At 37.3% G+C, this 14,475-nt stretch overlaps 1 protein-coding gene across 2 annotated transcripts in view; it reads left to right on the forward strand.

Annotated features, from left to right (window-relative positions):
* Positions 1 to 6,650: 6,650 nt before the first annotated feature.
* The window catches only part of LOC106061846 (solute carrier family 12 member 9-like), a 32,000-nt gene continuing 24,175 nt past the window's right edge, over positions 6,651 to 14,475 (forward strand). The window contains exons 1-2 of one of the 2 annotated variants that reach the window (XM_056007956.1): positions 6,651 to 6,781; positions 11,307 to 11,650. In XM_056007956.1, the coding sequence (XP_055863931.1) occupies positions 6,735 to 6,781; positions 11,307 to 11,650 (391 nt within the window). In that variant the 5' untranslated portion in view covers positions 6,651 to 6,734. Of the gene's footprint in view, positions 6,886 to 11,306; positions 11,651 to 14,475 lie in introns of both variants that reach the window. The other variant, XM_056007957.1, reaches the window with a different exon arrangement.

The raw sequence follows: 14,475 nt of genomic DNA on the forward strand, positions 1-14,475 counted from the left end.
GGTGACAGATTTATTTATTTACATGCATTTTAATTACTGTTCTGCGGTTACTTGTTAGATTCTTGCCTTGTAAATAATACTAGAAGGCAAAATTTATTATGAATATGGTTTACTGTATCGATTGATTTACTGTATCGATTGTCATAGAGCAGATGATGTTAAGGTCATCTGTTTCTTTAGCTTACGGTTAACGAGCAGGGTGACATGTGGCCAACACAACGACCAACCTCCTTTACTTTCCTTGACTATAGTCAGGTACCCATTAGAGTTGGGTGGACTCAGGAGCGGCTTTAAAAAATCCAGAATTTCAAAATCCAAGATTGGAACCCAGGACCCCAGGTTCGGAAGCCAAACGCTTAAATACCCAACCACTACGTCATACTATACGGACATGATTTTCGACTCTATAAATGTATTATGTTCATAGCAATGCAATAAACACGCCTTTCTATACCAGTTTCTGAATCAAGCCCAGTGACCAATCAAGAACAGTGACCAATCTTCACTTACACTTGCAGGTTGTCTCTAGAGATTTAATGGACATTCTAATCCCCATTCAATCTGTACATATTTAAATTTCTCTCAAGCAAGTGATTAAACTTTAGAAGCTTTCATACGAAAATTGCTGAAACAAATCATAATACTCTGTCGATGTTTTCAAAGTTTCCAACTAAATTTTAAATCATTTAAATTCTGGAATCAAGCTGGTTTAGGTCCATCCTGCATATGGTCTTGAAATGACTTAACAAGCTTAGTGACGAGAGACATACACATCCAGGGCCGGCCTTAGGCCATTGCAACCTATGCGGTCGCAAGTGGGCCTCGCACTTTCATAGGCCCCGCGGTAAATGTAGGTGTAAATTATTAAATCAAACCATTATCACTTATACATAATAACAGGGTTTGCTCGGCCTCTTGATTTTCCAGGGCCCTCTGGAAATCTCCTGAAATTATTAAAATCCTCCTAAAACTCATAAAAATCTTCTGAAACAATGCACAAAATTGTCATTTTGGGGTGCCAATCCCACGCGCGATAAAAAAAAAACACAAAAAAAAAAACGGCATTATCAACTTTCTTTTAATACAAATTTATTGCAAAGATGAATGTATTTTCTAATACAAAATCCTAATTTTTACATTATGCTTATCCCCGCCCAGACTAGGCCCCTCGCAAGCCGTTTCGCATGGGTTCCCGCAATGGTTAGGACCGGCCCTGTACACCTCCTACGTTTTCAGATAGGCCTACACGGAAAATAGAAGTGTGGGTCAGAGACAGTAAAAAACAAACTGCTATCGATAACAAGCTGTGACTAATGAAGAATATAATTAAAAATGCTGCAGTGATTATCAAAGTTACAAGCCATGGTTAGCATTAGCCCGATGTCTGTTTTTTTTTTATGTAGCCTATATTTCAAATCATTTTCACTTATTTATTTTTTTTTTAGGAAAAGTTTTTTGCTTTAAACTACTCTTGTATAGCGAATCTTCCATGCTAAAGCACGCTTAGTGCGCTATAATGCAATCTGTTTTGTGGACCTTTGGGAGGAGGGGTATGCAAACTAAATTAAGTTCCCCTTTCATACCTTGCGATCTATCAGGCAGATGACGTAAAGGTCATCTGTTTCTGTGGCGCACGATTATCGAGGGGGGTCATGTGGCCAGCACAACGACCAACCGCCTTTATTTTTTTACCTAATGTCAGGTACCCATTAGAGCTATAGATCCAGTAATTAAAAATCCCAGGGACTCCCCCCCCCCCTCCCGGTTCAGTGGCCAAGCATTTAACCTCTCAGCCTCCGCTCCTCCAAAGGGGGGTGTTGTAAGGTAGCCGTGTTCATCACACGAGCTCAGATCGAGTCTGGATTATAACTCAGATCGAGTCTGGATTATAACTCAGATCGAGTCGGGATTATAACTCAGATCGAGTCGGGATTATAACTCAGATCGAGTCGGGATTATAACTCAGATTGAGTCTGGATAATAACTCAGATCGAGTCGGGATTATAACTCAGATTGAGTCTGGATAATAACTCAGATCGAGTCTGGATTATGACTCACATTGTAAGACAAATTTCCTTACGGATAATAAAGATTATTATTATTATTATGTTAGAAATGAACGAGTAGTCATTCTCTGGCGCTGCCAGGGTCGAGTTTCGCTAAAGAGAAACAAAATTATTATTATTGAGTCTGGATTATAACTCAGATTGAGTCTGGATTATAACTCAGATCGAGTCTGGATTATAACTCAGATCGAATCTGGATAATAACTCAGATCGAGTCTGGATAATAACTCAGATCGAGTCTGGATTATAACTCAGATCGAGTCGGGATTATAACTCAAATTGAGTCTGGATTATAACTCAGATCGAGTCGGGATTATAACTCAAATTGAGTCTGGATTATAACTCAAATTGAGTCTGGATTATAACTCAGATCGAGTCGGGATTATAACTCAGATCGAGTCGGGATTATAACTCAGATTGAGTCTGGATAATAACTCAGATCGAGTCGGGATTATAACTCAGATTGAGTCTGGATAATAACTCAGATCGAGTCTGGATTATGACTCACATTGTAAGACAAATTTCCTTACGGATAATAAAGATTATTATTATTATTATGTTAGAAATGAACGAGTAGTCATTCTCTGGCGCTGCCAGGGTCGAGTTTCGCTAAAGAGAAACAAAATTATTATTATTGAGTCTGGATTATAACTCAGATTGAGTCTGGATTATAACTCAGATCGAGTCTGGATTATAACTCAGATCGAATCTGGATAATAACTCAGATCGAGTCTGGATAATAACTCAGATCGAGTCTGGATTATAACTCAGATCGAGTCGGGATTATAACTCAAATTGAGTCTGGATTATAACTCAGATCGAGTCGGGATTATAACTCAAATTGAGTCTGGATTATAACTCAAATTGAGTCTGGATTATAACTCAGATCGAGTCGGGATTATAACTCAGATCGAGTCGGGATTATAACTCAAATTGAGTCTGGGTTATAACTCAGATCGAGTCTGGATTATAACTCAGATCGAGTCTGGATAATAACTCAGATCGAGTCTGGATAATAACTCAGATCGAGTCTGGATTATAACTCAAATTGAGTCTGGATTATAACTCAGATCGAGTCGGGATTATAACTCAAATTGAGTCTGGATTATAACTCAAATTGAGTCTGGATTATAACTCAGATCGAGTCGGGATTATAACTCAGATCGAGTCGGGATTATAACTCAAATTGAGTCTGGATTATAATTCAGATTGAGTCTGGATTATAACTCAGATCGAGTCGGGATAATAACTCAAATTGAGTCTGGATTATAACCCAAATTGAGTCTGGATTATAACTCAGATCGAGTCTGGATTATAACTCAAATTGAGTCTGGATTATAACTCAGATCGAGTCGGGATTATAACTCAAATTGAGTCTGGATTAAAACTCAAATTGAGTCTGGATTATAACTCAAATTGAGTCTGGATTATAACTCAGATCGAGTCGGGATTATAACTCAAATTGAGTCTGGATTATAACTCAGATCGAGTATGGATTATAACTCGAGAATCAGATCGAGTCGGGATTATAACTCAAATTGAGTCTGGATTATAACTCAAATCGAGTATGGATTATAACTCGAGAATCAGATCGAGTCGGGATTATAACTCAAATTGAGTCTGGATTATAACTCAAATCGAGTCGGGATTATAACTCAAATTGAGTCTGGATTATAACTCAGATCGAGTCGGGATTATAACTCAAATTGAGTCTGGATTATAACTCAGATCGAGTATGGATTATAACTCAGATCGAGTCTGGAGTCACATTGATTGGTATCCACACATCTAGCCTATACATTTTCGGAGCTTCGTCCAATCAGAAATAGCTTGAAACCGAATTAATAAAAATCAATTTTTGCACTTTTTTTTTCTACGCCACAAGCACATGATAAAGAGCAATAACACCGAACATCATGAAAATAGTCCAATAGTACAATAAAAGGAGTTATCTCCCCAACACACACTCCCACGCTGTAGGCCACTTCATATTTTTAGGTCGCCAAATTTCTGATGCACACACGCCCGCGAGTTTCAAATACTCCGAATGCTACACTACTGTAGTTAATCACACGCTGACTACACACGATTCATCATGATGACGTGCGGGTAGTCTTTGGTTTTAAATGTAGCAATAGCATATAACAACGAAAACTCAAAGTTTCTCTATCAGGTCCTGCGATCTATAGGGCAGGTGATGTTAAGGCCATCTGTTTAAGTGGCCACGGTTAAAGAGGGTGTTATGTGGCCAGCACAACGACCAATCGCATTTACTCATCCACGTCTAATGTCATCAGGTACCCATTAGAGTTGGGAGGAGTTTTAAAAATAATAAAATTCAAAATTTACACTAAGATTCAAACCTGGACTCCTTATTTGAAAGCCAAGCACTTAACCACTCAGCCACCATGATCTACCCCATACTACTATTTTTATGTATGGACTATTTTATTTCTCGGATATAAAAAGAAATTAAAGTTTGGTGGCGCCTTAAAGATCCCGAAATTAAAAATCCCAGTCTTCACCAGGATTCGAACTTTGAGGTGGTTCATCATCTTCATCATCAAACTCCATTTGAGTGTGGGCTTGAGAGGCTTAAATCCTCTCTTGCAAAAGCCCTGGACAGAAACCCTGCTGTCTTGCATAGTGCATGAATGTCGCCATACAGGTTGAGATTTTTTGGGTTTCCCAGACCTGTCGAGACGGAGATCAGCAAGTCTGGGGCAGTCAAACAGAATATGAGGCACGGTTTCCTCTTCTTCCCCGCAGCGGGGGCACCGTGAATCGAAATATGAGCCAACAGGACAGTGGCCTGTCCTGCACTGTGCTATAATAGCTTGCTCAGGCCTGGACAGCCTCCACCACGGGGAAGTGCGCTCGGGGCGCCTAATGCGCTCCCAGACTCCACGGGCTTTTTTGGGAATTATCCCAGCACTCAAACCACTTTTCCCTTTCTGATTTTTTAAAAATTATAGCCAGAGCATGATGAAAACTTACAGCCTGTTTAGTGGGTGGAATTTGCCCTCCCTGGTGGGCCAAGGAGTCTGCAATAGTGTTGCCAGTCGAGGCGGTTCAGAATCCAAGCACTTTATCATTCAGCCACCGAGTCTCCCTTAAACTCTTCACAGGAATAAAACAGCATAATAACATAAATCATTCTTCAGAAGTCTATAACAGTGCAGTTCACACTATCTTCAAACACGTCGGTGAGGACCAGTATACAGAAGTGTTCTTTGGAAGAAAGTTCCATTATAATGAAGACGCTAACGTGACATGTTACTAATTTAACTTAAAGTATGGTTTTTAAAAAAAAAAAACGGCAGGTGTAGAAATGTCAAAAGATTGTAAAGTCTAATTCGCGATGATCTGACGTCAGATTCTCGATCGCGAGATGAATTTCAACAGGCTAGCTTTATTAATACGCAAAATGCATTTTCACTTGTATAAGGTCGGTCACTCTAATTGCTGTGTTAAATGTCATTTTGTTACTAAACATGGTTGATAAAATTTCTATAACGATGAAAGCGCGAATTATCAATGACATTGTGGGGCTTATTTTGTTTTGCCGCTAGCAATGACAGATCCACAGGTGTTCAGCTGATGGAATGCTGTTCGAGCTTTACCAATGCGGGCCCTGAAATCTGCATCTGTTCTTCCAAGATTTTTCAAGATACTTTCCAGATAGGTGAAGCTATTCCATAGCTTCACAATTTAATGGTGTACTACTATACTCAAATGTTATTTAACCTTGATTAGGCCAATAATAGAATATGCATTCTCTATTTGGGACCCCTCAACCAAAGAAAACATTAAGAAACTGAAACAGACATAAAATAGAGCAGTGAGATTCATAACTAACAAATACTCACATTTGACTAGAGTAACATCTCTAGTAAAATCCCTAAATTTAGAAAGCCCTCAGAGAGAGAAGAGTCAAAAGTAAAGTAGCAATAATACATAAAACACTGAACCATAATCTTCAAATACAAAAACAAAATCTAATAAAACACTCATAAAGCAAAAAAAAAAAAAAGATAAAGGCATATTCCTCGTTGCTAGGACAAATTTGTATAAATACTCCTTCTTCCCTAGTGTTATTAGAGCATGGAATGGGTTGCCTGGGCCAGCCAGGAAAACTAGTGATTTGGCAGAATTTAAGTCATTGGTTAATATGCTTGACTAGATGCTTGACGCGTAGGACGTAATTATCAGTTTTTTGTTGTTGTTTTTTTTTTGAAGTAACGTCTGTATTAAACAAGATAAGAAGATAAGATACAATCTTTTTGTAAATAATTTTCGTCACTATCTTCGAGTTTTTAATTTCGGGGGGGGGGGGGGCACGAGTACATTACTACGCCTCTGGCTTGGTATGAGATCGTGAAATAGTCTACACCCCACCCCCCAAAAAAAAAACTGAAGTAATCAGATCTGCTTTGCTGGCTACCGATGTAGCCAGGATTATCTGTAGAGTTATGCACATCAACTGGACATACAGTCTATAGATATTGACTTGCTATGACACATCAAGTAAACACAGGACCTGTACGATAAACAAACAGCAGATAAGATTTGACTTTTACATTATTTTAAATTGTTGAAATAACAAAAAGAAGAAATGATCGGCTCACTGGGGAAAAAAAAAATTCGCCTTCTGCCACCATCTCTGTAATGTCTGATAGACAACGACAGAATGAGAATGGTGTAGTTTGTCACAGGTGGTAGTAGTATTTTTTTTTTTTAGCCTCAACAAGTGTGTAGTAGATCGTTTAGTTATAAAGTTTATTTGACTCACTGGATTACTGTAAACATTCGGAATAATGTAAGCGTATTATTATTATTTATTGTGATAAATTAGTATCAATTTAAGAAAATTAATTCTTTCATTAAACATTCTTGTTTACAAATGTAAAAGATGTTTTTTTTTAAAGCGCATATAAAGTTAGAAACATATTACAGCCCGATTGTTTCTCGTCTGTTTATTATTATTTGTTGTTTTGTGTGCGTTTATTTGTAGTCGATATCGCTTGTGCAACTACCCACTACGGTACTCCAGTAATGTATATTTTATATATAGGATTACAAATGTAAATCCAAAATATAGCGCTTATAAATGATAGCTGTTTAATTGTGTAGTAGTTCACTCGCATTAAAAATAAAAAGGTTTAAAGAAAAATAGGCCTACATTGTATTGTAGTCTCTTTAAGTCTTTTATACTGGTTATTATAGCTCTTTAACATTAGCCAATGTGTACAATACTGTCTGATCTGCGGACACTTTCGACGCAGCCCTGCGATTAGCTGACCACTCAATAGGGCTAGGGTCAAACTTGTAGATTTACGGACAACAAATAGGAAATAGGGCGATGTTCTGATTAGATCAATATTAAAAGTTTCACGGGACGCGAGATACCTGTTTAATAAATCGGAGATCTGGGGTTGCGTTATCTTGATAAAGAATTTAGTGCAAGCCTTTAAACGCTCGATAAAGATGATAGGGAATGCTTATCTGTTCAATTTTTGTGAGTTGTCGAACTTTTGTCCCACGACAGACGTGTCTGTGTTTTAACTTCTGACCTGACAGCCTCGAGGCGTTTGTGGACAACAATGGTGGGCTACTTCCACGCGTCTTAAGTGTAAATAGTTATGTAGGCCTATTGATTGGGGGGGGGGGGGGGTTGGGGTGTGTGTCCAGGATATGAAAAATGACATTGAGTAATCATGACCGATTAGGAGGGTGTCAGGTGTGTAGTATTTGTGGATCCACACGGTGGGAGTTATCCACCTGGTGCTTGACTCGGGGGGAAAAAAAGTCATTTATGCAACAGAGAGAAGTCCGCCGTGGGCGTAACTTTTTCATGTTGAATGGTTGTTGGTAAAGGTGTAGTTCGAAATAACAAAAGATGTGGCTGCATATTTGGATATCCAGATAGCCTATACCTACTTAGTCCTACTAACAGGACTAGGCTTACATCTGGTCAGTGGTACCTTTAAAAAAAAAACACTTCTTTTCTGTTTAATTTGCCCCCCCTCTCTCTCTCTCTCTCTCGTGCATTCTATCTATCTATCTATCTATCTATCTATCTATCTATCTATCTATCTATCTATCTATCTATCTATCTATCTGTCAGTCGGTCAATCTAGATATTAGCAGACAGATCGATATATACATAGATAGATAGATGGATAGTTAATCTGTGCTTTTTTTTTTAATTTACGTTTTGTATTTTTCAAGGTGTGGTTTTACATTATAAAAGCAATAAAATATGGTAACTTTTGGAGCATAGACAAAGAAGAGAAGGCGATATACAGAAATGTAGAAACTTAATAAAACATTATTAAAAATAAGATCCGGTAAATAGCAATAAAATATAGTAACTTTTGTGGCATATAGCCTTATGGAGTGTGTGTGTGTGTTTGTGTGTTTCTATGGTGACGGTGGGAAGAGGTTAGCGATTGGTTGTGAATGATGCAAGTTAAGTGGCATTGTCGTCATGGGTCTTAATTAGGACAAACGACTCCAGAACGTGAGACTGAAAGGTTGTGTTATTGTAGAGAGTTCTTGTAGAGAGCTAGATTCAGTTAAAAAAATATTATTCCTAAATTCCAGTACATTTATTTATTCTCATAACAACTTGAACAAGTTTTTGTCTATATTAAAATAAAAGTTATATTTAAGTATTGGTCCCAAAGAAGTAACTCAAGTTATTTCAAGTTTTATTAGTGTAGATACATTACGCTTACAGCAGTTTAGTTGTCTACCAGCAGTTTGGGCTACAGGTCAACGGCCGTTAATAACACATAGACAAAGAAGAGAAATCGATTTGGAGAAACGTGGAAGCAAAGTAAGAGAACCTAAATCGAAAAAAAAAAAAAACGAAAAAAAAAAAAAACAAGCAAAATAAAAAAAAACTTTTTAAAAATTAGTTTGAATCATTCATGTAATTAAATTTGTAATAGGCCTCAGACAATAATCTAGGAAGGGGACTAAACCAGCTTAAATCACCACCCACTTCAGTCAAGTGCTATTTCTTTCCTTTGGAAAGGGAACTAAATCAGCTTATATCACCACCCCCTTCAGTCAAGTACTATTTCTTTCCTTTGGAAAGGGGACTAAATCAGCTTATATCACCACCCACTTCAGTCAAGTACTATTTCTTTCCTTTGGAAAGGGGACTAAATCAGCTTATATCACCACCCACTTCAGTTAGGTAATATTTATTTCTCTTGTTTGAGATACCAAACAAAGCAATTCATTATCGATAGCTAATTAATTAATTGGTTAAAATTTTAAAAATCGATTCTTGTGTTGTTAGTTAGCTTTTTATAGCGATTTGCCTCAAACGCCAATATCCAATAACATAAAAAAAAAGTAAAGTACCCCTTTCAGATCTTCTGATCTATAGGGTGAATGATGTTAAGGTCATCTGTTTATTTGGCCAACGGTTAAGGATCAGGGTGTCACGTGTTCATCACAACGACCAACCGCCTTTACTTTCCCCCAACTAAAGTCAGGCACCCATTAGAGTTGGGTGGACTTAGGGGCGCCCTTAAAATCCCGGAATTCAAATCACAGTCAGCCACCGCACCCCAATCCAATAACATGCACGGTAAGTATTATGTGTCTGGAAAAGACGGGGTCAAATAATGTAACGTGGTGTGAGACGAAAATAGAAGACAAATGATGGCACTGAACAATTGTGTACGAAAGTGATTTATGGAATCAGCTAATAGCCGGGAAGATTTTAGCATCAGAGAAAAAAACTCAGAAAAAAATGTGATGGGAAAAAACCTATACTTACGACTACTTTATATATACTGAACATACACAAATTGTGTAGGTATCCACAAGTTATAAAGCGTTGATCTACAAGAAAATGCGTTTGGTGGATTGGTTAAATAGTACAACATGGTAAGAGACATTGTTATAGGTATACAAGATGTTATTATAGAAAATGTCAAAGTGAAAATAGGAAGAATCTAGGAATTACGTATTTTTATTTTTTTTTTAAAGTTGAGAGATTTCTTTTACTTAGTTATTATCGATTTCAAAGATTTAGGATGAGTGTAACAATTCACGTGACCATACAGATCGTTGTTTTTTTTTTTTGACCTACAAATTTTGCCACATCTATTACAGACAAATCCGTTGTCCTCGTCGGATCTATGTAAGTTCTCTTTTTTTGTCGTCTTTGTCTGATTTTCGACAAGAACTCTATTCTTTGGGCCTCAAATTTGTGTCCGTCAATCTTCGTGATTGAATTTCATTCATGGAGTAATACTCACAAATAGCAAGCTTTTTTGGCGTATCCGTTGTACAGAATACGAAATACTGATAAGCCATTTAATCATATCCTTTTTCACCACTTTTCAGCAGTGAAGGATCAAGTCTCTATGCTCTTTAGCATGTAACAAAGAAGTGATTTTAATTATTAAGCTGGCAACAGTGTCTACTTATTTCAAATATTGTCTGTAGGTTCCATTATATCTCCACCACATTACTTCATATCGGTTTATCTTGTAACTGAATTGAATTGCTTGATGGACGATAATATCATCCATCCATCTCGTGGCGCTACAGCCTATGGAGGGCTCTGGCCTGGCTTCAACACATCCTTCCATCTCAGTGGCGCTACAGCCTATGGAGGGCTCTGGCCTGGCTTCAACACATCCCTTCCATTCAGATCTCTCTTGAGTTTTTATCTCCGTGTCCGAACTTTAAGTTGTTGTAGCTCTGTCTCTACAAAGTTCATCCATCGTATTGGTGGTCTGCCTTTGGGTCGCCTTCCTTTTGTATTTTGTCGGTATAGAACATTGATGGGCAAACTACGGCCCGCGGGCCAACTCCAGCCCGTAGAATTGGTAAATCCAGCCCACCACATGTTTGGTAACATAAATAGAAAATTGATACTGTAACTGCCTAAACATTTAATATCAAAATTACTCGTAGAATTTTAGCTCTATTTTGTTTTTAATTGGCAACATCGAGGTTAAATTTAGCATATTAAGTTTATCGTGAAAATCTCCAATTTAAAAAAACAATATTATGGCCCGCCAAAATTATTTCCTTTAGGTTTTTGGCCAGCTCTTTAAAAAAGTTTGCCCATCACTGGTCTAGAAGAATGATAATATTTTAAAAATCGAAGCTTAAACCAAGAGCAGATTACTGTGATTATCTTTTAGTGTAAAAATCTCCAACAGAAGAGTAAATCCATTTAAATGTAATGTAACCTTCTCTCTCCAGTTTTCAAATTTTGACATCGAAAATGAGAATGTACTATAACTCCACTGGGGTGCACATGATGCACAGCAACAATGGCGCCCCTCCACATATGAGCAGCAATGATTACCTCAACTTGGACGACACACCGATTCTGATGCACGATGACTCTGAGAGTATGGAAAGGATTCCATTAACATCTTCCCCATCACTCTTCCAAAAAGCCAAATGTTTCTTGCTTAGGACGCCTGCTCCCAGCATCACGCCCGTTCATGATTCAGACTTTGGGAGATCTCTTGGTATTTTTGCTGGAGTATTTGCCCCTGTTGCATTGGGTCAATTCGCTAGTCATTTATTCCTTCGAACCGGTAAGTAGCGTTATTTTTTTTTACCGAGCTTATATTTAGGCCTACCCGTGTTTGTAAGTCTGTCTGGGGAAAATCTTTTACGTGTTATTTCTCCCACTTCTCGTTCACGGATCAAGTTGAAACTTTTGCATAATTCTTTATTGTCGATGACTACACATCAATCAGTCCAACAAGTTACTATTATTTAATCAATTAGTCGTAATTAATTTTGTTTAGGCCTAATATAGAAAATAGACTAAATCGGCGGCGGGCGACGCTCAATCTAACCCCGACAAACAAGTACAGCCAGCTAACATCAACCATTAGACAAAAATGAACCTTCTATTTTTGTTAGTACTTGAATAGCTCAGTAGCACACTATGGCTTTCTATCATGGAGGCTCGAGTTGGAATTTTACTATTTTAAAAGTCTCTTTTGAAAAGTCAGCAAGGAAACCTTCCAGATACCTCCCCCCATCCCCCACTGAGCATGCTATAACCATGAAAGTTGCCCTAAACAAAAGCAATTGATACAAATATTTCCAAAAATCGCGCACATTTATTATCGTTAGTCTAGAATCTAGATCTATTAACTCTTTCTCTCCGTAATTATTTACCACATTCTGGTGGAATCAACGTTGGTATCGTCAGTTAGGAGAGAAAGAGTTAAAAATAAATTAAAAAATAAAACACTCGATTGACTCAAAATAATTAATGCATTATATCATTCAATAAAAAACGAAGTTTTTTTTAAAGTTTGTTTTTTAAACTTAATTTGTTTCACATTTCTTGCTCTCCTGGTTTTAAAACAAAAATGAATAATAATTAATTTGCAGGGACTATCGACTGGATCACTAGTGTAAAGAATATGGACTTATATGTAAAAAAATATACGAATACTTCACCGAAAAAAAAAGTATACACAGTATAGTCTGTAAAGATCTTTTATAAAAGGCCGGTCTCGTTTACGGGGCTTACTGACATTTAATGTGGTCCCTTTGGTAGCCTCACCGGCCCATTTAGGCACCAGTCCACCGGGCATTTGCCGGCACAGCTAGTCCGTCCCTTCTTAGGTTATCCACGCTTCCCCTTTCCTTGGGGTTCCAGGTGAATGCTTGCTTTGTGATGTGGGATGCTTGCGAAATGTGTGGCCTATCTCCAGTGCATTTGAAGGGTGTTATCTTCAATGGGCTGCTGTTTTATTCTCTGCCACCAGTGCCGGATTTAATTATGTGGAGGCCTCGTGGCATATTTTTTTGTGTGGAGGCCCCTACATTTTTCGAAATCTTTAATTTTAAAAAAATGCACTTTTTTACACAATATTTAGGCGCATATCTAAAAGCATACCATATTATAAAAGAAAGAGATTGTAAATAAAAATTAATTTCCTTCGTTTAAAAAAAAAAACAACTATTTAATATGCATAATTTATTCACACAAAAAAATTTTTTTTAACTACAACAGTGTTGCTAACTGTAAGACTTAAAGGATTGTTGGTAGAAACGCAAAGAAAAATGTTACTGACCCGTCGAAATATGGATTTTTTCCTCTATTGTGGGGGCTTCTTACTTGTTGAGTCCCCTGGGCTGTAAACCCATCTGCCCTCCCTTAAATCCGGCCTTGTTTTCCAAAGTTCCTCATTAGTGATGTGCTTAGACTAAATTAAAAACATCGATTCTTACATATTATTATTATTTTTGTTGCAAATTTGCTGCCGAACTGGAAAATAAACGGGAATCGTTGTGTTTTGTTTTTAAATTCGTATTTGAACATGACGCTAATAATAAAGGCTACGCATAGATCTGGAGTAAGCCTTAGCCTAGGCTACATAGACTCTCCATATCACATAGGCCTACGTACAGTTTTACACACACTTATGTCCAAATAAGTTTAAAGAGATTTTACAGATTTTATACACATACACACACAAAGGCCTACATAAATAGAGCATTGATCTAGGTGTTTGTTTGACAAATAAACAAAACAACAAAAAATGAGAAAGTTATTCTTGTTTGATTACATTGCGGGTTTTTCTCGCTGTGTGTCATTGTCATGTGACAAAACTTTCCGAATTAACCATTTCCCCCTCAAGTTGTTTTACCCTGGAAAACGAAACGTAAAAATCTAGTGTTTTTCTGCACAGATCTGTGTTTAATTTTTGGTATTAACCCGAACTTGAGTTCGTTGTGGAAATAATCTATGTCAGTGCGAGTCGAGGTCAGCCATTACATTATACCATGAAAAATTAAATTAAATTAATCTTAATTAAATGTATCATTTAGTTTAATTAGACATGGTAACCTATTTTTATTAAAACGTAGATAATGCAAAATAATTAATTGATTACGCTTTCAAATAATAAAATATAAAAAAAATGTTAAAAAAAAATATTGTTAAATTTATTTCTGTCTGGAGCACTCGTCAGCCTCACTTTCCGCTCCAATCAATCCCAAAATGACTAGGTTTAGTTACTAAGTTACCTCCTCTTGTGATGATGTTTGAGCATTGTGGGTAGGCCTCTGTTTTGTAAAATGTTTCGGATGTTCATCCTGAGTTGAAAGTAAATTACATCCTAGTTGAAACCTCAAGCAGGGCGACGGGGGATATTATGGCAGCGGACGACAGTACAGCGCGCATACGGCACGACCAGGCAGCTTATACAACGTATTATATACTTAAGTTTTGGTACTGGTTTCTTACTCTCTTTCTCTGAAAAAAAAAAAGACAAGTACATTACAATTAGTTTATATATCTTTTAAAGGAGAAAAGCCGCATTTTTGTTTTGTGGGGTAAATATGTATGTCCTTCCGTCTGTCCCGTTTGCATCTCGAAAATTAAAAACAAAAG

The sequence above is a fragment of the Biomphalaria glabrata genome, chromosome 13 (assembly GCF_947242115.1).
Source record: "Biomphalaria glabrata chromosome 13, xgBioGlab47.1, whole genome shotgun sequence".
In the NCBI taxonomy this organism is placed as follows: Eukaryota; Metazoa; Mollusca; class Gastropoda; family Planorbidae; genus Biomphalaria; species Biomphalaria glabrata.